Source organism: Thunnus thynnus, chromosome 2, assembly GCF_963924715.1.
Source record: "Thunnus thynnus chromosome 2, fThuThy2.1, whole genome shotgun sequence".
Classification (NCBI taxonomy): Eukaryota; Metazoa; Chordata; class Actinopteri; order Scombriformes; family Scombridae; genus Thunnus; species Thunnus thynnus.
Genome location: NC_089518.1, coordinates 1,197,169 through 1,219,120, shown reverse-complemented (window position 1 = coordinate 1,219,120; position 21,952 = coordinate 1,197,169). Strand labels below are relative to the sequence as shown.

Sequence of the window (21,952 nt, the reverse complement as noted above, 5' to 3'; positions counted from 1 at the left end):
GGTTAGTATTGTGTGTAAAAAGACTCTCACACTGATCATCTCCAAACGCTTTCTTGGTTCCCACAAGCTCAACTGACTGCGCCGCGGCCCGCTGTGCGCAAGGGCGCGAAGGCCCGTCCAACGCTGCTTGCAGCTTTAATTAGGGCCTGAGCCCAAAGGGCGAAGACCCTATTGTTTTTCGTCCGTTTGTTTCTTTATTATTATTCTTTCTTGTTACGCCACTTTAACTCTAAATTTGACCCCCTAAACATGCTCAAAAACTCACCAAATTTGGCACGCACATCAGGAATGGTGAAAAATTTGATAAAATGTAAAAGTTAAACCCCAAAGTGCCAAAATGTGCTCGAGAGCGCCACCTATGTATCTAAAACGGCCGCCACGGCCCGTAGGAATGTCGTAGAGAGATCGAACCAAAACTCAATTATTCGTCTCATCAAGACCTACAAATCATACGCTGACACCCCTGACCTAAATCCAACAGGAAATCTGCAATGTCCATTTCAAAGTATGATTTTTTGCCAATTTTGGACCTTGAATAAACGCTATCTCCTCCTAGGGCGTTAATGGTATCGGCTTCAAACTTTAATACATGACTTATCACACTGTGTTGAGCAAAAGTTATTAAAAACTTTGTAATAACTCGAACGGTTTAGATTTAGTAAGCCCTGAAAGTTGGAGTGCGACATTACACCTTACAATGTAAACCAATGGGGAGGCAAATTCTGGGCATGGACTTTGTGCCAAACTGGGGCATCTGGCGTCTAAACTATGAGTCCCACCACTTTCAAACCTGTATCAATGGATTCGCGACGAAAATTCCTACAAAAAAATGATATTTTTATGTAGGATTTGGCCAAAGTTATGGGATTTATGAGGATTTTCCACACTTTGAAATCTTTCCTTCCAACTGTGAGGGAGAGAGAGAGAATGGGAGGGGGGGATGGGTAAAGTAAACATCTACTGCCTGTGACAGAGGGTGGAGCAAACTCCATTTCCAAGGATGCTTTGCGATTTTCACACCTCAGCAGGGAGCAGTCCACATTGGTCCCTCATTGGCGGAGACGCTCCTGTACAGCGGAGCGTCTCGAGGACACAGCCATGACATCACCACCCCTTTATAAGCGAGCACGCCCAAACTACACGTCTTTCCCATGTCACTGAGCTAGGGGTGACTCCTGTTCCCCTGTGAGTTAGCTTAACTACCCCACGAACATGTTTTCCCCTCATCGAAGACTCCCCTCGTCGGACGAGACGAGACTTTGCCCGTGTTCACCCGAACACATTCCTGGATCCGAGAGAGACCGCTGCTGCAACCAGCGTCCTCAAATTCCCCCGAGAAAGAAGAAATGAAGTTACTTCGGGATAACGTGGACCGGCTCTGCCCTGCGCGTCTTCGCCGAGTTGTCTCTGCTGTTCTCTCCGCCATTCCACTCAGAGCCAGCTGCCGTGTTTTCGACGACGTGCGAGAACGGCACCGTCTGCCTCCGAGCCAAGAACAAAGATGGACATTAAGACGGACTACACACACACACACAACCTGCGCACTTTCTGAAGCGACCAAGTAAGAGGCATAAGTCTGGGCATAGGCAGTGTTAGTTGTGTGTTCTTTTCAGCATCAGTTGCTGTTGTTTAGCATTTAGCCTTTTTAGCTTTATTGCTGTTGTTCTTGTTGTGTGAGTTGACGGACCGCCGAGTCCATTTTTCTCTGCTTTACTCTGAGGAGTATTTTAAGTTTGCTGCCTGTTAGTTGTGTTCACCACGCTAGACTATTTTGTGTTTTTCCCGGTCGGGACAACTGCTACTTTTGTGCCACCGTGAGTGAGAAAGTAAATTGATTTGTCGATCAGAAACCAGACAACGTACGTTACAGACTGCCGTCCGTACGTGCGCTCTCTGTGGTCAAAAGTGCCGCTTCTCTCCCTCTCACGATCGCTTTCCCTCCTTCCTCTCTTGCTACTAACACACACACACACACACACACACACACACACACGCATTCCCCTGCAAGTGTCCAACTCTGTGCAAAGCTGTTTGTGTTTTGTTTGGTAGAATTAGATTTTAGAATAGCTGTTTATTGAATGAAGTATTTGTTAACTTCGTTAATTTTGCTAAGTTTAATAAACAATGTTATATCTTTAAAGAGAAGTTCTTTTGTCATTATTGTGTGTAACATATTGTGAGAAGTGGCTGATTAAAGGAGTCAGAGCTTGAATTCAACCCTTCTTTGTTCACCCTTGAATGTTGATATCTCGCAGATATTAGCATTCTAGGTGAAATCCCATTTATGAGATTACCTTGTTCGGTTATTGGTCCTGGTTTCCGGGTGGTGCTCCGTGCTTGTTAGTTCATATTAATAATTCTATTAATTATTATAATTAGTTAATTATCTTAGATAATTGATAATTATGGCAAAAAATCAACTGTGTTCCTCATACATGCTACAGTTGGTGCCTGAATTATTGATTAAGGTTAACAATATTTTAATTTCATAAGCCATAATTATCTGTGATAAACAGAGGCGTGCGCTCACGGAGAGAAAGTAGTTAGTATTGTGTGTCAAAAGACTCTCACACTGATCATCTCCAAACGTTTTCTTGGTTCCCACAAGCTCAACTGACTGCGCCGCGGCCCGACGTGCGCAAGGGCGCGAAGGCCCGTTCAACGCTGCTTGCAGCTTTAATTATTCTTTATTATTACGCCACTTTAACTCTAAATTTGACCCCCTAAACATGCTCAAAAACTCACCAAATTTGGCACGCACATCAGGAATGGTGAAAAATTTGATAAAATGTAAAAATTAAACCCCAAAGTGCCAAAATGTGCTCTCTAGCGCCACCTATGTATCTAAAACGGCCGCCACGGCCCGTAGGAATGTCGTAGAGAGATCGAACCAAAACTCAATTATTCGTCTCATCAAGACCTACAAATCATACGCTGACACCCCTGACCTAAATCCAACAGGAAATCCGCAATGTCAATTTCAAAGTATGATTTTTTGCCAATTTTGGACCTTGAATAAACGCTATCTCCTCCTAGGGCGTTAATGGTATCGGCTTCAAATTTTAATACATGACTTATCACACTGTGTTGAGCAAAAGTTATTAAAAACTTTGTAATAACTCGAACGGTTTAGATTTAGTAAGCCCTGAAAGTTGGAGTGCGACATTACACCTTACAATGTAAACCAATGGGGAGGCAAATTCTGGGCATGGACTTTGTGCCAAACTGGGGCATCTGGCGTCTAAACTATAAGTCCCACCACTTTCAAACCTGTATCAATGGATTCGCGACGAAAATTCCTACAAAAAAATGATATTTTTATGTAGGATTTGGTCAAAGTTATGGGATTTATGAGGATTTTTCACAAGAAGATCAGTTTAAAATCTGTCCTTCCAACTGTGAGGGAGAGAGAGAGAATGGGAGGGGGGGGATGGGTAAAGTAAACATCTACTCCATTTCCAAGGATGCTTTGCGATTTTCACACCTCAGCAGGGAGCAGTCAACATCGGTCCCTCATTGGCGGAGACGCTCCTGCACAGCCATGACATCACCACCCCTTTATAAGCGAGCACGCCCGAAATACACGTCTTTCCCATGTCACTGAGCTCGGGGTAACTCCTGTTCCCCTGTGAGTTAGCTTGACTACCCCACGAACATGTTTTCCCCTCATCGAAGACTCCCCTCGTCGGACGAGACGAGACTTTTCCCGTGTTCACCCGAACACATTCCTGGAGCCGAGAGAGACCGCTGCTGCAACCAGCGTCCTCAAATTCCCCCGAGAAAGAGGAAATGAAGTTACTTACATTCCTTTTTTCCGCAGGTTTCACTTCACTCAGCTGGCCGACAGACCCGCTGATTCTCTCCGCTTTAACCTAAATAGCAATTCGGGACTCGGTGCTCCGTTTGGATCTAAACAGAGACCCGGGGTTAGCTGAGAGGCTAGCAGAGGCTAACTGGTTGTGCTTCTTTCGGTCATGCTGCAATTAACGCTCCGCTGCTGCCTGTTCTCCGCTTTAACCTAAATAACAAATCGGGACTCGGTGCTCCGTTTGGATCTAAACAGAGAGCCGGGGTTAGCTGAGTGGCTAGCAGAGGCTAACTGGTTGTGCTTCTTTCGGTCATGCTGCAGTTAACGCTCCGCTGCTGCCTGTTTGCTGCCTGTTCTCCGCTTTAACCTAAATAACAAATCGGGACTCGGTGCTCCGTTTGGATCTAAACAGAGAGCCGGGGTTAGCTGAGAGGCTAGCAGAGGCTAACTGGTTGTGCTTCTTTCGGTCATGCTGCAATTAACGCTCCGCTGCTGCCTGTTCTCGGCTTTAACCTAAATAACAAATCGGGACTCGGTGCTCCGTTTGGATCTAAACAGAGAGCCGGGGTTAGCTGAGAGGCTAGCAGAGGCTAACTGGTTGTGCTTCTTTCGGTCATGCTGCAGTTAACGCTCCGCTGCTGCCTGTTTGCTGCCTGTTAGTTGTGTTCACCACGCTAGACTATTTTGTGTTTGTCCCGCTCGGGACTACTGTGTTTGTGCTGCCGTGAGTGAGAAAGTAAACTGATTTGTCGATCTGAAACCAGACAACGTGCGTTACAGACTGCTGTCCGTACTTGCGCTCTCTGTGGAAAAAGAACCGCTTCTCTCTCTCTCACGATCGTTTTCCCTACTCCCTCTTGTGACTAACACTACACTCACGCGCGCACAGATACACGCACCGACATCGTTTTGCACATCTGATGGTCAGATAACATCGGACAAAAGTGTCCAACCTGCAAGTGTCCAACCCTGTGCAAAGCTGTTTGTGTTTTGTTTGGTAGAATTAGATTTTAGAATAGCTATTTATTGAATGAAGCATTTGTTAACTTTGTTAATTTTGCTGAGTTTAATTAACACTGTTATATCTTTAAAGAGAAGTTCTTTAGTCATTATTGGTAACATATTGTGAAAAGTGGCTGATTGAAGGAGTCAGAGCTCGAATTCAACCCTTCTTTGTTCACCCTTGAATGATTATCTCTCAGATATTAACATTCTAGGTGAACTCCCATTTATGAGATTACCTTGTTCGGTTATTGGTCCCGGTTTCGGGATGGTGCTTCGTATTTGTTAGTTCATATTAATAATTCTGTTATTTGTTATAATTATTTATTATTGATAATTGATAATTATAGCAAATAATCAACTGTGTTCCTTGCAGATCCTACAGTTGGTGCCTGAATTATTGATTAAGGTTAACAATATTTTGATTTCATAATCCATAATTGTCTGTGAGCAGAGGGGTGGGCTCACAGAGAGACACTGGTTAGTATTATGTGTCAAAAGACTCTCACACTGATCATCTCCAAACGTTTTCTTGGTTCCCAGAAGCTTAGCTGACTGCGCTGCCGCCCGCCGTGCGCAAGGGCGCGAAGGCCCGTCCAACGCTGCTTGCAGCTTTAATTAGGGCCTGAGCCCAAAGGGCGAAGACCCTATTGTTTTTCGTGCGTTTGTTTCTTTATTATTATTCTTTCTTGTTACGCCACTTTAACTCTAAATTTGACCCCCTAAACATGCTCAAAAACTCACCAAATTTGGCACGCACATCAGGAATGGTGAAAAATTTGATAAAATGTAAAAATTAAACCCCAAAGTGCCAAAATGTGCTCTCTAGCGCCACCTATGTATCTAAAACGGCCGCCACGGCCCGTAGGAATGTCGTAGAGAGATCGAACCAAAACCCAATTATTCGTCTCATCAAGACCTACAAATCATACGCTGACACCCCTGACCTAAATCCAACAGGAAATCTGCAATGTCCATTTCAAAGTATGATTTTTTGCCAATTTTGGACCTTGAATAAACGCTATCTCCTCCTAGGGCGTTAATGGTATCGGCTTCAAACTTTAATACATGACTTATCACACTGTGTTGAGCAAAAGTTATTAAAAACTTTGTAATAACTCGAACGGTTTAGATTTAGTAAGCCCTGAAAGTTGGAGTGCGACATTACACCTTACAATGTAAACCAATGGGGAGGCAAATTCTGGGCATGGCCTTTGTGCCAAACTGGGGCATCTGGCGTCTAAACTATAAGTCCGACCACTTTCAAACCTGTATCAATGGATTCGCGACGAAAATTCCTACAAAAAAATGATATTTTTATGTAGGATTTGGCCAAAGTTATGGGATTTATGAGCATATTTCACAAGTAGAGTACACTAAAATCTTCTCTGCAGCTGTGAGGGAGAGAGAGAGAATGGGAGGGGGGGGATGGGTAAAGTAAACATCTACTGCCTGTGACAGAAGCCCTTGGACTGCAGCAGTGACAGCAGTGTTCAATCCTTACTTTTTTTCAAGGAGTACATGTGCTCCTAAACGACAGAAATTAGGAGCATACATATATCTTTAGGAGCACACTGAAAAATGTTCAAGTAACAGTTTCTTAAAGAAAACAATTCATTATAACATATTTACAATTTATCACATACATATTTAAACTATGTGTGTGTGTTTGTGTGTGTGTAAATCATAATTTGCTGTTTTTAGGGGTGTTTGATTATGGCAAAAATTATAATCACGATCATTTTTGTTCAATATTGAGATCATGATTATTTAACATGATTACTTTGTGACTGTCATCTTCTCCAATTGCTGTTGTTCATACATGCACATATTTTTTCTAACTTGGTTGAGGGGACTATTACACATGTGATCATATATCGTACTAATGATCAAGAAAGACTATAGCTGATATGAGGGAAAAACTCAGGAAGAGGGTGGCAGTAATGCACCTAATATGCTGGTTGCCAACTGTGTTATAAACCAAAAGGGGAGGGTAACATATATTTCCTCACAGAGTGGTACATCCTGTCAGCCGAGGGATTTCCTATCTGTGCAGCTGAACACAGTAGTTCTGTACGGACTGTTTTACCGTGATGGTCACGGTGTTTTTTCCGCAGGTTTCACTTCACTCAGCTGGCCGACAGAGCCGCTGATTCTCTCCGCTTTAACTTAAATAACAAATCGGGACTCGGTGCTCCGTTTGGATCTAAACAGAGAGCTGGGGTTAGCTGAGAGGCTAGCAGAGGCTAACTGGTTGTGTTTCTTTCGGTCATGCTGAAGTTAACGCTCCGCTGACCTTACAAGTGTCGCCACTTTTTTTTTTTTTTTTACTGGTGTTTCAACTTAAATCCGTTCAGAATTCATATACTTTTATGGTTGCAATTAGTAGTCGCACATTGTACGAGTATTTTTTCCACGTCGCACACATCTAACTTTAGGTACAAATGTGAGTCAACTTCCAGAAAGTTCGAGAAGACGCCATTTTATGTACATGATTGTTGCAATGATTGCGCTAGTAAAGGTGTGGGCGTGGTGATGGTTTGATGACGTGTCATTCAAGCTCATAAAACAGCCGGCTTGAGCGGTACAGGCCACACTTGGTCACGTTGTCGAGGTAAGAACTTTTGTTTTCTCTGTGGTATTAACTACTGTACAGTATATTTGTAATGTGACTGTTGTTTGTTGACCTTGTGTGGTGTGGTGTGGTGTGGTTGGTTGAGGCGCGGGCGATATTTTACACACAGCTTACTTTTCTCTGATAAAATACAGTGTTTAGACACGTGGGTGATGCTAAAATTGTTCCATAAAAAAACAAAAGCAGTGTAAATAATGTGAGATGTTAAAAAGATTTATTGATGGATTTTCATGGATTACATATTCTGTAGCCATGTGCATTGTATGCTAAAGTCGTATACAGAGCAAACGTTATTAGTACGGCGCGGCGGCGGCCATTGTGGCCGTTGGAACTGCGTTCGTGAAGCCTAGAGTGTAGCGTTTTGGCAATCGCCATCTTGGATTTGGCCGTTGCCACGTTTGTGACTGTGTGTGGTGAGGGTGGATGCAGGCGCGGGCCAAATTTCACACACAGCTTAGTTTCCTCTGATAAAATGTAGTCTTTATGGAATAATTTGCTTAAATTATTCCATAAAGCAAAAAGCAGTGTAGATAATGTGAAATGTTAAAGAGTTATTGATGGATTTTCATGGATTACATAATCTGTGGCCATGTGCATTGTATGCTAAAGTCGTATACAGACCAAACGTTTGTAGTACGCCGCGGCGGCGGCCATTTTGCCCGTTGGAACTGCTTTTGTAAAGCCTCGAGTGTAGTTTTTTGGCAATCGCCATCTTGGATTTGGCCGTTGCCACGTTTGTGACTCTGTGTGGTGAGGGTGGATGCAGGCGCGGGCAAAATTTCACACACAGCCTAGTTTCCTCTGATAAAATGTAGTCTTTAGACACGTGGCTGATGCTAAAATAATTCGATAAAATACAAAAAGCAGTGTAGATAATGTGAGATCGATTTAAAGATGTATTGATGGTTTTTTATGGATTATCATAATTCGTGGTCATTCGAATTATCTGTAAAGCCGTGTACAGACAAAACGCCAGTAGTACGGCACGGGTGCGGCCATGTTGGCCGTTGGAAGTGCCATTGTGAAGCTTCGAGTTGCGCTTTGGCAGTCGCCATCTTGGTTTGGCCGTTGCCACGTTTGATTGTTGGAGACGGAAGTGGCCGTATTTGGACGAGGGGGTGGGGCAGACCATGGCGGTAGCTTGTTTAGCACGGCGCATTTACACCCTGTTGTTATTAGTGAGAATGCCAATGTTGGCTAGCATAAACAGGCCTAAAACCGTAAGCAGACTGTTTGATGTATATTTAATTACAACTTATTCTTAATGAGACTGTTTATAAGAGACCACAAGTTGTAGTTAATTTTAGTGAACTGAACACATTGATATAGCATGAGTATGTTATTCTGAATCTTATAGTAGCATAACAGAGGTTAAAGGTTGGCTTTGGTAGCCTGCTACCAACTAGCTTCTGTGTTAGGTTGTGACTGAAAGAGTGCTTTGCAATATAATTTGTTCATGTTTTTGAGAGTAAATTCATTATTAAAACATTGTATAAAGATATGGAGCTATGTATGTGGATGTTCAATATTGTATCCTTTTTTTAACACATTGTTTTATAATTTTTCTACATAACAGCATGGCGTAAATAAAACGATGTGTATTCTTATATTTACAGATATCCAACTCTTGCCTGTGTGATCTGGTGCTCTGCTGGTTTGTCAGCTGTCACAAGCGATATTTGCACTATATCAGTGATTCTCTGATCTACAACATTTATACATATAGTTATTTAATTATTTAATTTAAGACACACATAACTTATTGATAATTGTCACACATTTACAGATTACACACACACACAGAACTACATACACTCACACGCGCACACTCACACAGTTTTTTTTAAATAAAAGTTGCCCATCTCATTGCCAAGGTAAGTTGAATACATTTTGTGTGTGAATTCTGAAGTAAAACTGTTTGGTGACCTCTGCCTGGTGAGTATCACTGGCACAGGCTGCAAAGATTTCTGTGTTAAGGTTTAATAAAAAGTAATTTTTCATTGCAGATGCCCCGTGCGAAGTCCCACCGTCGTGCTCAGGCGGCCAAGCGGAGGATTGCAGAGCGGCAGTCTTGGACCCCTGGGCCACCCATCCCCGAGTTTGTTGCTCGTATGTATAATGTATTTTTGAAGTGTTTCATTAAAATGTATCGATTTGCTAGGCATGTGTTGACATTCTTTACCATGATCAACGTTGTAACAGGGCGCGGTACTGGTTACCGCCATCGTGTGCGGAGATGGCGAACTTCGGAGCTGACCCACCGTCCCATCAAGTTCGTCACTCCAGCACAGCGTTTGGACCAGCAGGTATTTGTCTTTTTTATTTAGAAGTCATTGAGTGTATGGAGTCATGGTTGGTGTCTTTGTTCTAACGCACTGTCTCTGTTGCAGATGGTGTTCGTCATTGGGGACTCTCACCTGCGTGCCATCGTCGACGGATTTGTAAGTATGCCACAGGGATCTCTGTCTTTTTCTTTTCTCTCTGTTCCAGGTGGAGCGGCAGCTGACCTGAGGACAGAGGTGATGCATGCTTCCCTCCCGTGGACCCCGGACGCGGTCTGTGTGTGTGCCCCGAGCAACAACCTCACTGCCAGCAGGACCATTGGTGAGGCAGCGTTGGACTTTGGTGCTCTCCTGACCACTGTCTGCAACCTCTGGCCCAAGGTGTGTATAGCTTTGTGAAAAATTACTGTCATTATTTCTTGGTCCTTAAGTGGCACATCTGTTAAGCAGATAATTGTAATTACTTTCTCTGTAGGTGTTTGTGCTGGACTTCCCTCCACGCATCAACACTGATCCGGGCCTGCAGGACCTGCTGCGTCAGGAGTACCACCGTGTCACAGCACGCATGGGTATGTAAAGTTTTGGTCATCTGCAGTTGTAATTAATATACTGTAAAATTTAACACAAATGGTTAATACAGGTGTAAAGATTAGAAGAAGTAATCATGTTTCACTTCTCTGTTAGGTCTCCCATTTGTGTCTGTGGCAGAGCACCTCCCTCTGCATCGGTTGGAGCTGTGGTGCCACGACGGTGTAAGTACAGCATGCTTTTTTTTGTGAAATGTAACATGGAAGAGTTTTGTTTTTCCATATGTCAGATAAACACATGTGATTAAAGTCTGCTGTTTGACTGTTTTCAGGTGCACCTCAGCGACACCGATGGCATGCCGGTCATGGTGGAGCTGCTGTGGGACGCCGCGGTTCGCCAGCTGGTACCCCCTCCACCTGAGCCTCCGGTGTCTCCCCGGACGTCACCGCGTACCAGGGTTTCCCCCAGGCTGGTTGTGACAGGACACGTCCCCGTGCCTCGGCACAGCGACCCCTGGGAGTGGACAGTTGTTGGACGGGAGTGCAAGGTAGTTCGTGTTCTAACTCATTGTGTGGCTGGACATTTTTTCACAGTTCTGTTTGGTTGAGAAACATCTAAGCAATTCTCCTTTTTCTCTTTGTATTTTAAAGGTTGGAACACCTACGGTGCCTCAGTCTGTCATCCCGTCCAACCCTGTGTGGTTCAGTGGTGCCATGTTGGATGCCATGGAGAAGGTTTCGCCTTCTTCTGCCTCTGACTGCATTGCTGCTCCAGCAGCTGGCCAGGTAACTGCTCTACAAATTATTTGTGTATGTATTGCCAAGAGCTAAACATGGAGTCAGCTGTTTTTAAAGTCCTGTTGTTTTTCCTTTAGGCTTCCCCTGTGAAGCGTCGGCTGAGAAGTGTTGCCACGAGGATCAGAGGAGGAAAGCGCCAGGTTGGTGTGGTGTGTTTTGTTTGTTTTTTTCTTTAATACTGTTTTTGGTGTATCCTTGTATATATGCAAGTTTAATGAGTGCATTGTTTTATTGACATTTTGTCCTTTCCTTTTCTTTACAGGTCTTGGCAACACCTTCACCTGCACGTGTGATCGAGTCTGCCTCCATGCCCAGCCCAGCAGTGCAGCAGGTTTGTCTTTGTTTAAATGTGAGACTTGTTATTAATGACAAACGTCATCAACTTTTCTTCACCTATTCTGTTTCTTAGTAAAACCTGGTCTTTACATTTCTCAGGTAGAGGCAGTAGCCCAGGAGTCCTTGAGGGGGTCTGCGGTGCCATTGTGTGCTGGTGCGTTGCCAGAGGTGGTGGGGGAGGAGGAGGTTGCTGCAACTTGCCCTGCCATGCCGATGACGTCCACCATCGAGGAGGGAGCAAGAATGCCACAGAAGATCAGCAAAGCTAAGTCTAGTTTTTCTCCTTGTTTTTCTGTTTCTGATGTTAAAGCAGCTCAGTGTGGTTCCAAAAGCAATGTTGTGGCAATGGTGGCTAAGAGTAGCAGAGGAATTAAGCTAGTTAAGGTTGTAAGGGGCTCATTTCACCAAGGAGATGAGCAGTTTAAATACAGAGGATTGCAGTGTATGGCTATAGCTTTGGTTAGCTTAGCCAAACACATGGTGAGCAGTGTGTTTATGTGGGAGAGGAATGATCTGGATAGTGCATTGGTTGTAGGTGATGGGTTGTACAGCAGTTTGCGTGACCATGGCATCTTTATGCATCAGTCAGGTCTTTTATCTGTTCCAGATTTGCCACAGCAGTTAGAAATTGATGGACAGGTGTGTAGTTTTACTTTTGGCGATGTGGTGATGGGTGAAGTAGGTGTGACTGAAGGTGAATTAGTTGACTTTGGTGTGTTTGTCAGTCTACGTAATGGACTGGAGAGGATCTTCAGTCAGTACACAACATGTCTTTTGACACTGTGTGGTAACACTTCTGCCATCATCTGTGAGAATGGTCACTTCGCTGTGGTCGACAGTCACTCACGCAGTAACTTAGGCTTGTTACACTGCAATGGTACTAGTGTGGTTTTGCATTTTGGATGTCTTGATGAATTGCATCTCTACATCTGTTGTTTGGCAGACAGTGTCAGCACAAGTCAGAAGCTGTACGAGTTGTGTGGTGTTAGTGTTAGTGGTGGTGCAAGTACAGTTACGTCTGGTTTTTCTGTGGAGAGTTGTAGCATTGATATGAGTACAGTGCCAACACCAGAGCCTAGCGTAACTGCAAGTGTATCAGTGTCTAACATTTCTGTCCAGACTTTAGCCGTTGAGGTTAGCAGCGATTCAGAGGAAGAACCAACAAGTATTTATGGCAGAAAACGCAAGATTTCTTCTCACAACTGCATGAAAAAGAAATCAAAGAGGTTTGATGTTAGTGAAATTAACTCAGATGTTGAATTTATTAGTGCTGTGAGGAATGACGAGCTGGTTTTCTGTCCTCTTAGTGTAGATGTTTGTCAGGTTTTGTGTACAAGATTAAATGCTGACTATGTGAAGGTCACTGGTCCAGTGTCCAAAGAAGTTGGGTTGACAGGTGTCCCATGTAGGAATGAAAAGGTTGTGGCTGATGGTAACTGCTTCTTTAGAGCCATCTCTCAGGCTGTGAGTGGTTCTCAGAAGTATCATCGTAAGATTAGACTTGCAGTATGTAAAGAGCTGGAGAGGAATGCAGTTCAATACCAGAGTATTTTGAGGAGTGAGTATTCCTCTGTGTTAGAGTACATTAAGCAGTCCAGGATGAGAACCGTTAACACTTGGGCCACAGAGGTGGAAATACAGGTTACAGCAGATTGGTTAGGAGTTAGTGTGTGTACTTTTTATGGTGGGCGTTGGCTGAAGTACAGCAGCAACAATGACCTTTTGTCTGCAGAGTGCATTTATTTGGAGAACATTATGGGCAAGCATTTTGAGAATGTTGTTTGTGTTTGTAGGCCAGGACTACAGACTTGTTACGGTTACTGTAAACTTAATGAAGTGACAGGTTACAGCATTAGGTCTAGAATGAAGGATATGGTTGACTGTGACAAGGCAGCAGTAGGATGTAAGTTAGAATGTGTAGTTTCTGATAAAGGTATAGATAGTGCTGATGTTGTGAGTGATGCTACTGAGGGAAAATCAAGTAGTAAGTCTTTGAGGTCAAAGTATATGAGTCAGAAGAAAAAGACACAGGAGAAATTGAACATGGTGATAAGGGAGAAACGTCAGTTAAGGAGTAGAAAGATGTATCACGAAAATGTGTTGTTTAGGGAAAGGGCAAAATTATGGAGTGTAACAAAGTATCATGAAAATATACCACATAGGGAGAGTGTTAAAGCCAAGAGGAAATTAAACAGTATGGTGAAATATAGAGACAGCCTCCAGCATAGAGAGAATGTCAAAGCCAGGAGTATTCTGAAATATAGAGACAACCTCCAGCATAAGGAGAGTGTTAAAGCCAGGAGTATTTTGAAATATAGAGTGAACTTCCAGCATAAGGACAGTGTTAAAGCTCGGAGTATTTTGAAATATAGAGACAACTTCCAGCATAGAGAGACTGTTAAAGCTCAGAGTAAAGTATATAGTATGGTGAACTATAGAGCCAATGTCAAGCATAGAGAGAAGGTTAAAGAAAGGAGTAGAGAAGAAAGGAAAAGAAGGTATCATGATAGTTCTGAGTTTAAGCAGCAAGCTATTGCCAGTGTTGGGTTTAGTAGGAAGCAGAAGACAGAGAAGTCAGAAGATTTTGGTTTTGTTATGCATCAGTTTTTAGAGAAAGTCAGAGATGGGCCACATTTTGTGTGTTGTGTTTGTCATCGCTTGATGTTTAGATCTCAATTGCTGACTTGTGATAGGGAAATGTATAGTAGAAGTTCAGCAACAGCTGGTATTGCAGAAATGTGCATTAGTGAGAAGTTTCTGCATAGATGTTCAGATGACTGCGTTGTGCCATGTCAGTTAGTTTCATCCAGAGGTCAGCTTTGGATTTGTTATACCTGTCACAATAAGATAAGTAAAGGTCAGATACCAGCTGAATGTTGGGTTAATACTTTGATGCTTGATCCAATTCCACCTGAACTGGCATGTTTGAATAGTTTAGAACAACACCTGATAGCTCTGCACATTCCGTTTATGAAAATGTTGGCATTGCCTAAAGGAGGACAGAATGGAGTACATGGTCCGGTTACATGTGTTCCAGCCAACATAGTGCAGACAACTAATGTGTTGCCACGTTGTAGCATGGAAGGGTCTCTGCTACAGGTGAAATTAAAGCGCAAATTGACGTATAAAGGACATTACGAGTATCAGTTTGTAGATACTTCACGTGTAAGACAGGCGCTAGAGTATTTAAAGAGAACTAATATTTATTACAATGATATTGAGTTTAACGAAGAGTGGGTAAACGAGTTTTGTAGGCAAAAAGATGGGGAGAATGAGGAGGATCAGCCAGGTAGTGAGGATGAAGCTGTTGTAGAAAAGGTAGCATCATGTCAGGAAGATCTGGTTGTTAGAAGTGGTGAGGTGACAGCTCAGGCAGGTGGTGAGGTCACAGAACAGGCTGTAGTTGATGGTGTGGAGGAAACAGCAGAGATAATACAGGATGAATTGTTACATGACAGACAGCAGCACTGCATGTTTCAGGACACTTGTCTTATGCCTATAAATATTGGTCAGGAAGCATTAGACCAGTATTTTGATGACATTGTAAACATTGCGCCTGCAGAGGGGAATAGTCCGGTTAGGGTGCTTTCTGACCACACGAATGAGGCTAAATGTTTCCCTGTGTTGTTTCCTTTTGGTAGTAAGACTTTCCATGACAGCCGCTCATATCGCCTAACTCTGTCTCGTTACTTTAATAACAGGATTATGCATGCGGATGGTCGTTTTGCATGTAATGTAGAATACATTTTCTTTGCCCAATACATGTCAGAGATAGATCGTGTGTCATCGAGTGTTTCTGTTGCGTTGCGCAAGGGTAAAGGTGGACAGAAGTCGCAAAGGATTAGTCCAGAAATGTTGATGGACGAGGAGTCTCTGAAGAAGTTGTTAAAGTGCGATGAGGGTTATAGGTTTCTTAAGCCAATTAGAGGAACTCCAGCTTTTTGGCAGTCAGTTCAGAAAGACATCTTAGCATGCGTACGTCAGTTGGGGATCCCGACATGGTTTTGCTCGTTTTCCTCTGCGGATCTGCGCTGGCAGAATCTTTTGACCACTATTCTAAAACAAGAAGGTAGGACACAGACTGTAGAGGATTTGGAGTGGGCAGACAGGTGTGAGTTGTTGCGTCGTAACCCGGTCACAGCTGCGAGGATGTTTGACTACAGATGGCATTGTTTTTTGAACGAGGTTCTCATGTCTCCTTCCCAACCAATTGGCAAAATCATTGATCACTTTTATAGGGTAGAATTTCAGCAGCGTGGTTCTCCTCATGTACACTGTCTGTTTTGGATTGAGGGTGCTCCCCAAATTGATAAAAACACAGATGAGGAGGTCGTTGAGTTCATAGATAAATATGTTACATGCGAGTTACCCTCAGATGATGATACATTATTGGACATTGTGTCATCAGTTCAATCACACTCGAAACGACATTCTAAATCATGCAGGAAAAAGAAAACAACATGTCGGTTTAATTTCCCAAAACCTGTTTCATCTAGGACGTTTGTTTGTAAAATAGAGACAAAAGACTGCAAATGTGATCATAAGGTGAAGGAGACCATGAATGATCCTGGTTCAAAGAACCATCCTGTCTGTAAGTGTTTTGATGATGATTTGATGCCAAAAGAGAGGGCACAGTATATTTTGCAAAATGTTAAGACAGCTGTTAAGAAAGCTCAGGAAGAAGAAGTGAGTTTTGTCAGTGTAGAGGATTTGTTTCAGACTCTAGGCATCAATCAGGGCATCTTTGAAGAAGCTTATCGAAGATTGGAAAAAAAGAGCACAGTGGTTTATAGGAGAGGGGTGAACGAAGTTTGGGTAAACCAGTATAGTAAGCAGTTGTTGAAGTGCTGGAATGCAAATTTGGACATTAGCTTTGTCACCGACGCCTATGCAGTCGTCATCTATATCATATCTTATATTACTAAAGCAGAGAGAGAAATTGGCCTATTATTGAGTAACGCCCAAAAAGAAGCAACAAAACAAGGAAATCTCTCTGCTAAAGAAGCATTAAAAAAGCTAGGCAGTGTATATTTACACAATAGGGACGTCTGTGCTCAGGAGGCGGTGTATAGGCTAACCAACATGCATCTGAAGGAGTGTTCCAGAAAGGTTGTGTTTGTGCCAACTGGGAACAACATAGTGAAGATGAGTTTACCCCTCAGTGTTTTGAAACAGAAAACAGTTTGTACTGAGCTTAAGACAGAGGACATGTGGATGCCTGGCATAGTGGACAGGTATAGGAACAGGCCTGACAATGATGTCTTTGATAACATGTGCATGGCTACATTTGCGTCTGAGTATCGTGTTCTCTCCAAGAACGAGAAGTCTAAAGACATGATTGAACTGAAAAGTGGTTTAGGCTTCATCTTGAGGAGAACACGCTCTCAGTTCGCAGTTGTTCGTTATATGCGTTTTGATTTAGAGAAACGAGAGGAGGACCATTTTCAGAGTCTGATGCAATTGTTCCTTCCCTATAGAGCTGACTCAGACTTAAAACCTGAAGGCTTTGAAATGTTTAGTCAGTTCTATAACGGTGGCGATGTGACATTTAGTGATGGTTCTGTGCATTCGGTTAAGACTGTGGTTGACGAGAACAGGGCAAAGTTTGAAGTAGATTGTCCTGATTTGGAAAGAGCTCAGGAAATTGTCGAGCAAAACGGAGTTGATGAAGATGTTTGGGGGGAGCTGTGTCCTGAACAGGAAGTGGAACGCCTTGAATGTGTAGACGAAATGAGACAGCAACAGAGAGGTGAAAAAAAGGATGAACAGTTATTGGAAGCAATGGAAAATGTTCCAGACTTGGCCGCTGATAACAGACAATTAGCACATTTAGAGAGACCCAGGAAAATTATGCCTAGACGTGAGGGGTTAGCTTTGGTTAGGTCTCTGAATGAGACGCAGATGGCTATTTTTTATAAGGTCAGACAGTGGTGTTTGCAGAAGGTGATGGGTAAAAACCCAGAGCCTATGCATGTCTTTGTGACAGGTGGCGCAGGGACGGGGAAAAGTCATTTAATTAGAGCTATTCAGTATGAGGCAGGGAGGCTGTTGTCAACACTTTGTCATCAACCAGACGATATTTGTGTTTTGTTAACTGCTTCAACAGGCATAGCTGCATACTCTTTAAACGCAGCTACAATTCATCACACACTGAGTATTGGCACACACTCTAGTTTACCTTATACCCCTTTGGGTGAAGATAAACTAAACTCTCTAAGAGCAAAATTTAGTCAACTCCAAATTTTAATCATTGATGAAATCAGTATGGTTGATCACAATCTGTTGACCTATGTCCATGGCAGGTTGAGGCAGCTTAAGCAGACTGGTGACTTTTCCCCATTTGGTAATGTTAGTGTGATAGCTGTTGGTGACTTTTATCAGTTGCCTCCTGTTAAAGGGAAGCCTCTGCATAACAGTCAGGTTGGTGTTGGCTTGTGGTGCCATTTCAGTATAGTGGAGCTGAAAACAATAGTTAGGCAGAAAGATAGCTCATTTGCAGAGATGTTGAATAGGTTGCGAGTGCGTTCCAAAAAAACCCCCATGTTAGAGAGCGACGTTGTGATGTTGAAATCTCGTGAGACAGGGGAAGACAGCTCGGCCTTGCATATTTTCCCCACAAATATGCAAGTAAATGAACACAATTTCAATAAGTTGTTTGCCATGTGTCCTGATTACATCAAAATTGAGGCTAAAGATTTCATAACAAACAAGAAAACAGGGAAATTGGAACGTGGTACTCAAAATAATGCTTTGGACACATGTTTAGAACAAACGTTGTATTTGGCCAAGAATGCGCGTGTTATGTTATGTAAGAACGTGGATGTTGGAGACGGTCTGGTGAATGGAGCATGTGGCACTGTCACTGACATGGATTTTGGTAAAGATAAAACATTTCCTCTAAAAATTTATGTTAAATTTGACGATGATAAAATTGGCTTACAGAGGAGGAAGACATATGCCCATGCAGCAGTAGAATGCAGGAATTCTACTGCTATTGAACCAGAGAAGGAGAAGGCCACTAAACGGGGTTGTGTGCGTTTACAGTTTCCTCTGAAATTAGCGTGGGCGTGTACTGTACACAAAGTTCAGGGCTTAACTGTAGATGAAGCTGTTGTATCTTTGAAGAAGGTGTTTGCACCTGGGCAGGCGTATGTAGCTCTGAGTCGTGTTAGGGCTTTGTCTGGCCTGATCATCAGGGATTTTACAGAGAAGGCCATTTACTGCAAGGACACCATAAAGGAGGCCATGGATAGCATGCCTCCATTTTTAATTGAACAACCTAAGCCTTCAATAAATGCACATAGTTTCTCTGTGTATTTATTGAACGTTCAGAGTTTAAGTCGCCACCTTTCAGATTTGGTGTCCTGCACGCAGCATTTGCAGCCTCACTGTATTGCCGTCACAGAAACGTGGCTCACTGCACAAACCTCATTAAACAGTGTGCAAATGTGTGGGTACACTTTCCACAGTCGTCCTCGAAGTTTGTGTTACACCAACAGTAACCCCAAATTGTCAGAGCTGAAAAATCTACAACATGGTGGAGTTGGTTTGTACTGTTTAGACAATTTGGACTATCAGATTCTGCAGGTACCAAACTTAAATCTGGAGTGTTTGGTATGCCTGTGTATCAATTTAAACATATTGATGGCAGTACTTTATCGTCCACCATCTTATCCAAGCTCTCTATTTAAACATAATGTGGAGAAGTTACTTGACTGGTTAAATCCAATCAGTAAAACAATTGTGCTAATGGGAGACTTTAATGAAAACATTTTAAAAGAATCCTCAATTTGTAAATTCCTGAGCCTAAAAGGATTTAAGCAGCATGTAACACAAGAAACTACAGAAAAGGGGACATTGATTGATCATGTATATGTTAAAACAACACGGTATAATGTGGAATGTGCAGTGATGCCAGCGTACTTCAGTGATCATGAAGGTATTCTGTGTAGTTTTGGTGTTTTAGATGATCAGGGGCAGTTAGATGACATAGACAGTTTGATTATGTTTGATGAGCTTGAGGGTGTGGAGGAAATTTTTGATGTAGATTTCAATTTAGAGCAGGAATAAGTTACTATGTCTGAGGTAATGTGCTACATCGCAGTGTCCCAGCGTGTCTGTAGGGTTTTAGGAACACACTGACTTGTGTGTTGTTCATGGTGCGTTACTGGCTGTCATTATGGTTGCTGTCTTATTTAGTGTAGAGTCTGTCCCACTCCAACTCCTCAATCGTGTGTACACATTTTTGATAGTGTAGTACGGTGGATAGATTTGGGATTATTATGTATTGTATTATGTTAAAATGATCATGAAATGGAGATTTTAGATTTATTTATTATTAACTTATTTCTTTGACTGTAAAGCACTTTGTACGTATTTATTTGACTATGAAGCACTTTGTAGCTGGTGTTTGTGCAGATGTCTTAGTGTCTGTTTGCCACATGCTAGCTGTTGGTCTGTCTTACAACTGTTAATATATATATTTTTGCATGTTTCAATTCATGATACCTTTATTCCTAGTGTGTTAATATGCAACAGTTTTATTCTTTTGTGATTTGACAATGAAAAGGTCAATAACAATTGAAGAAATGTATCTTACAAGGAACTGGCTTTATGTTGCATGTTGTCTGTATCTTTCCTGTGTTACTCATCATCATCAGCTTAGATAAGATACACAGATCCAATAACTACATGTTGCTATAAACATAACAGGAACGGCTATACTTATATTTAATAACTGAGCTGTACTCATTTCGACCATTTGTATTTTTGTCATTATGATGTACAACATGAATTTCAACTTTAGAACTTTAAATATGAATTTTCATGTTTTTTGTGCATGACCTATTATCAAATCAGTTCTGGCACCCCAAGGCACAGATTCTTCATTCTGCACGCCTCAGCTGCCAAACAGGACAGTTATAAAAATATAAAACACATATTGTCATTGTTACTGTTATTATCCATGCTCTCACTTCCTCTTTGTATCCCCACTTTATTATGTTTTTGACTGTTTGTTATTTCATGACAAAATTCAGGGCTGCAAAAGTGTTATTTTCAATACATCAGTTGTACATGGAAAAGTTGGCTAAATATTTTTCTTGATGAATTTTTGTTTAAACCACTTTATAATACAAATAAATTGCCATGTTCACAACAAAATGTTGTCTGTCATTTACTGTCAACAATTAATGTGTTCAACATTGAATATCACAAATCACAATTCATCTGGCTCACCATGTAACACTTTATTGAATAACTACATGAAAGGTTATATGTAATAACATTCCTTACCTAGCAACACATGTTGAAAAAAGATACACTTATAACGGAAATTTTTTTTACGCAAAACAGCTAAGGGATAATGTTCTAAGTTTTGGAGATTCACTCCCACGGAATGTGACAAAGTGATGGGATTTATGACTATTTCACAAGAACAGTACTATTTTAATCCTCCTCTCCAACTAGCAGGGAGAAAGAAGGGGGGAAAAAAGGGGGGGGTTGGTGAAGTCAGACCTGTCAGCCCAGGTCTGAAAACATCTACATACCTGTCATAACCCCCTCATCTGCATCGCGCTCTGACGTTAGGACGGTGCGAAGGCCCGTCCAACGCTGCTTGCAGCTTTAATTAGGGCCTGAGCCCAAAGGGCGAAGACCCTCTTGTTTTTCGTGTGTTTGTTTGTTTCTTATTATTATTATTATTATTAGGGCCTGAGCCCAAAGGGCGAAGACCCTCTTGTTTTTCGTGTGTTTGTTTGTTTCTTATTATTATTAGGGCCTGAGCCCAAAGGGCGAAGACCCTATTGTTTTTCGTGTGTTTGTTTCTTTATTATTCTTTCTTTCTTGTTACGCCACTTTAACTCTAAATTTGACCCCCTAAAAATGCTCAAAAACTCACCAAATTTGGCACGCACATCAGGAATGGTGAAAAATTTGATAAAATGTAAAAATTAAACCCCAAAGTGCCAAAATGTGCTCTCTAGCGCCACCTATGTATCTAAAACGGCCACCACGGCCCGTAGGAATGTCGTAGAGAGATCGAACCAAAACCCAATTATTCGTCTCATCAAGACCTACAAATCATACGCTGACACCCCTGACCTAAATCCAACAGGAAATCTGCAATGTCAATTTCAAAGTATGATTTTTTGCCAATTTTGGACCTTGAATAAACGCTATCTCCTCCTAGGGCGTTAATGGTATCGGCTTCAAACTTTAATACATGACTTATCACACTGTGTTGAGCAAAAGTTATTAAAAACTTTGTAATAACTCGAACGGTTTAGATTTAGTAAGCCCTGAAAGTTGGAGTGCGACATTACACCTTACAATGTAAACCAATGGGGAGGCAAATTTTGGGCATGGACTTTGTGCCAAACTAGGGCATCTGGCGTCTAAACTATAAGTCCCACCACTTTCAAACCTGTATCAATGGATTCGCGACGAAAATTCCTACAAAAAAATGATATTTTTATGTAGGATTTGGCCAAAGTTATGGGATTTATGAGCATATTTCACAAGTAGAGTACACTAAAATCTTCTCTGCAGCTGTGAGGGAGAGAGA

The 21,952-nt window shown here is 42.2% G+C and overlaps 2 protein-coding genes across 2 annotated transcripts; both read left to right on the top strand.

Moving 5' to 3' along the window:
- Window positions 1-8,996: 8,996 nt before the first annotated feature.
- On the top strand, window positions 8,997-10,877 carry LOC137189919 (uncharacterized). The gene is made up of 7 exons (XM_067600052.1): window positions 8,997-9,319; window positions 9,452-9,554; window positions 9,648-9,751; window positions 9,836-10,108; window positions 10,203-10,296; window positions 10,412-10,479; window positions 10,587-10,877. Exons 2-7 carry the CDS (start codon window positions 9,452-9,454, stop codon window positions 10,860-10,862), a joined length of 918 nt encoding a protein of 305 aa, XP_067456153.1. The 5' UTR covers window positions 8,997-9,319; the 3' UTR covers window positions 10,863-10,877.
- Window positions 10,878-10,913: 36 nt separating this feature from the next.
- On the top strand, window positions 10,914-19,503 carry LOC137189910 (uncharacterized). Its single transcript, XM_067600041.1, has 4 exons — window positions 10,914-11,040; window positions 11,130-11,192; window positions 11,315-11,383; window positions 11,488-19,503. The coding sequence occupies exons 1-4, from the start codon at window positions 10,969-10,971 to the stop codon at window positions 19,456-19,458; spliced, it is 8,175 nt and encodes a 2,724-aa protein (XP_067456142.1). The 5' UTR covers window positions 10,914-10,968; the 3' UTR covers window positions 19,459-19,503.
- The last annotated feature ends 2,449 nt before the right edge of the window (window positions 19,504-21,952 follow it).

Bases quoted from the DNA above. Each gene is read 5' to 3' on its own strand.
- LOC137189919 (XM_067600052.1), top strand. From the start codon at position 9,452: ATGCCCCGTGCGAAGTCCCACCGTCGTGCTCAGGCGGCCAAGCGGAGG. The intron at 10,297-10,411 runs GTATGTAAAGTT...CTTCTCTGTTAG, and splicing joins CCGTGTCACAGCACGCATGG to GTCTCCCATTTGTGTCTGTG. The intron at 10,480-10,586 runs GTAAGTACAGCA...GACTGTTTTCAG, and splicing joins AGCTGTGGTGCCACGACGGT to GTGCACCTCAGCGACACCGA.
- LOC137189910 (XM_067600041.1), top strand. From the start codon at position 10,969: ATGTTGGATGCCATGGAGAAGGTTTCGCCTTCTTCTGCCTCTGACTGC. The intron at 11,041-11,129 runs GTAACTGCTCTA...TTTTTCCTTTAG, and splicing joins CTGCTCCAGCAGCTGGCCAG to GCTTCCCCTGTGAAGCGTCG. The intron at 11,384-11,487 runs GTTTGTCTTTGT...TACATTTCTCAG, and splicing joins CCAGCCCAGCAGTGCAGCAG to GTAGAGGCAGTAGCCCAGGA.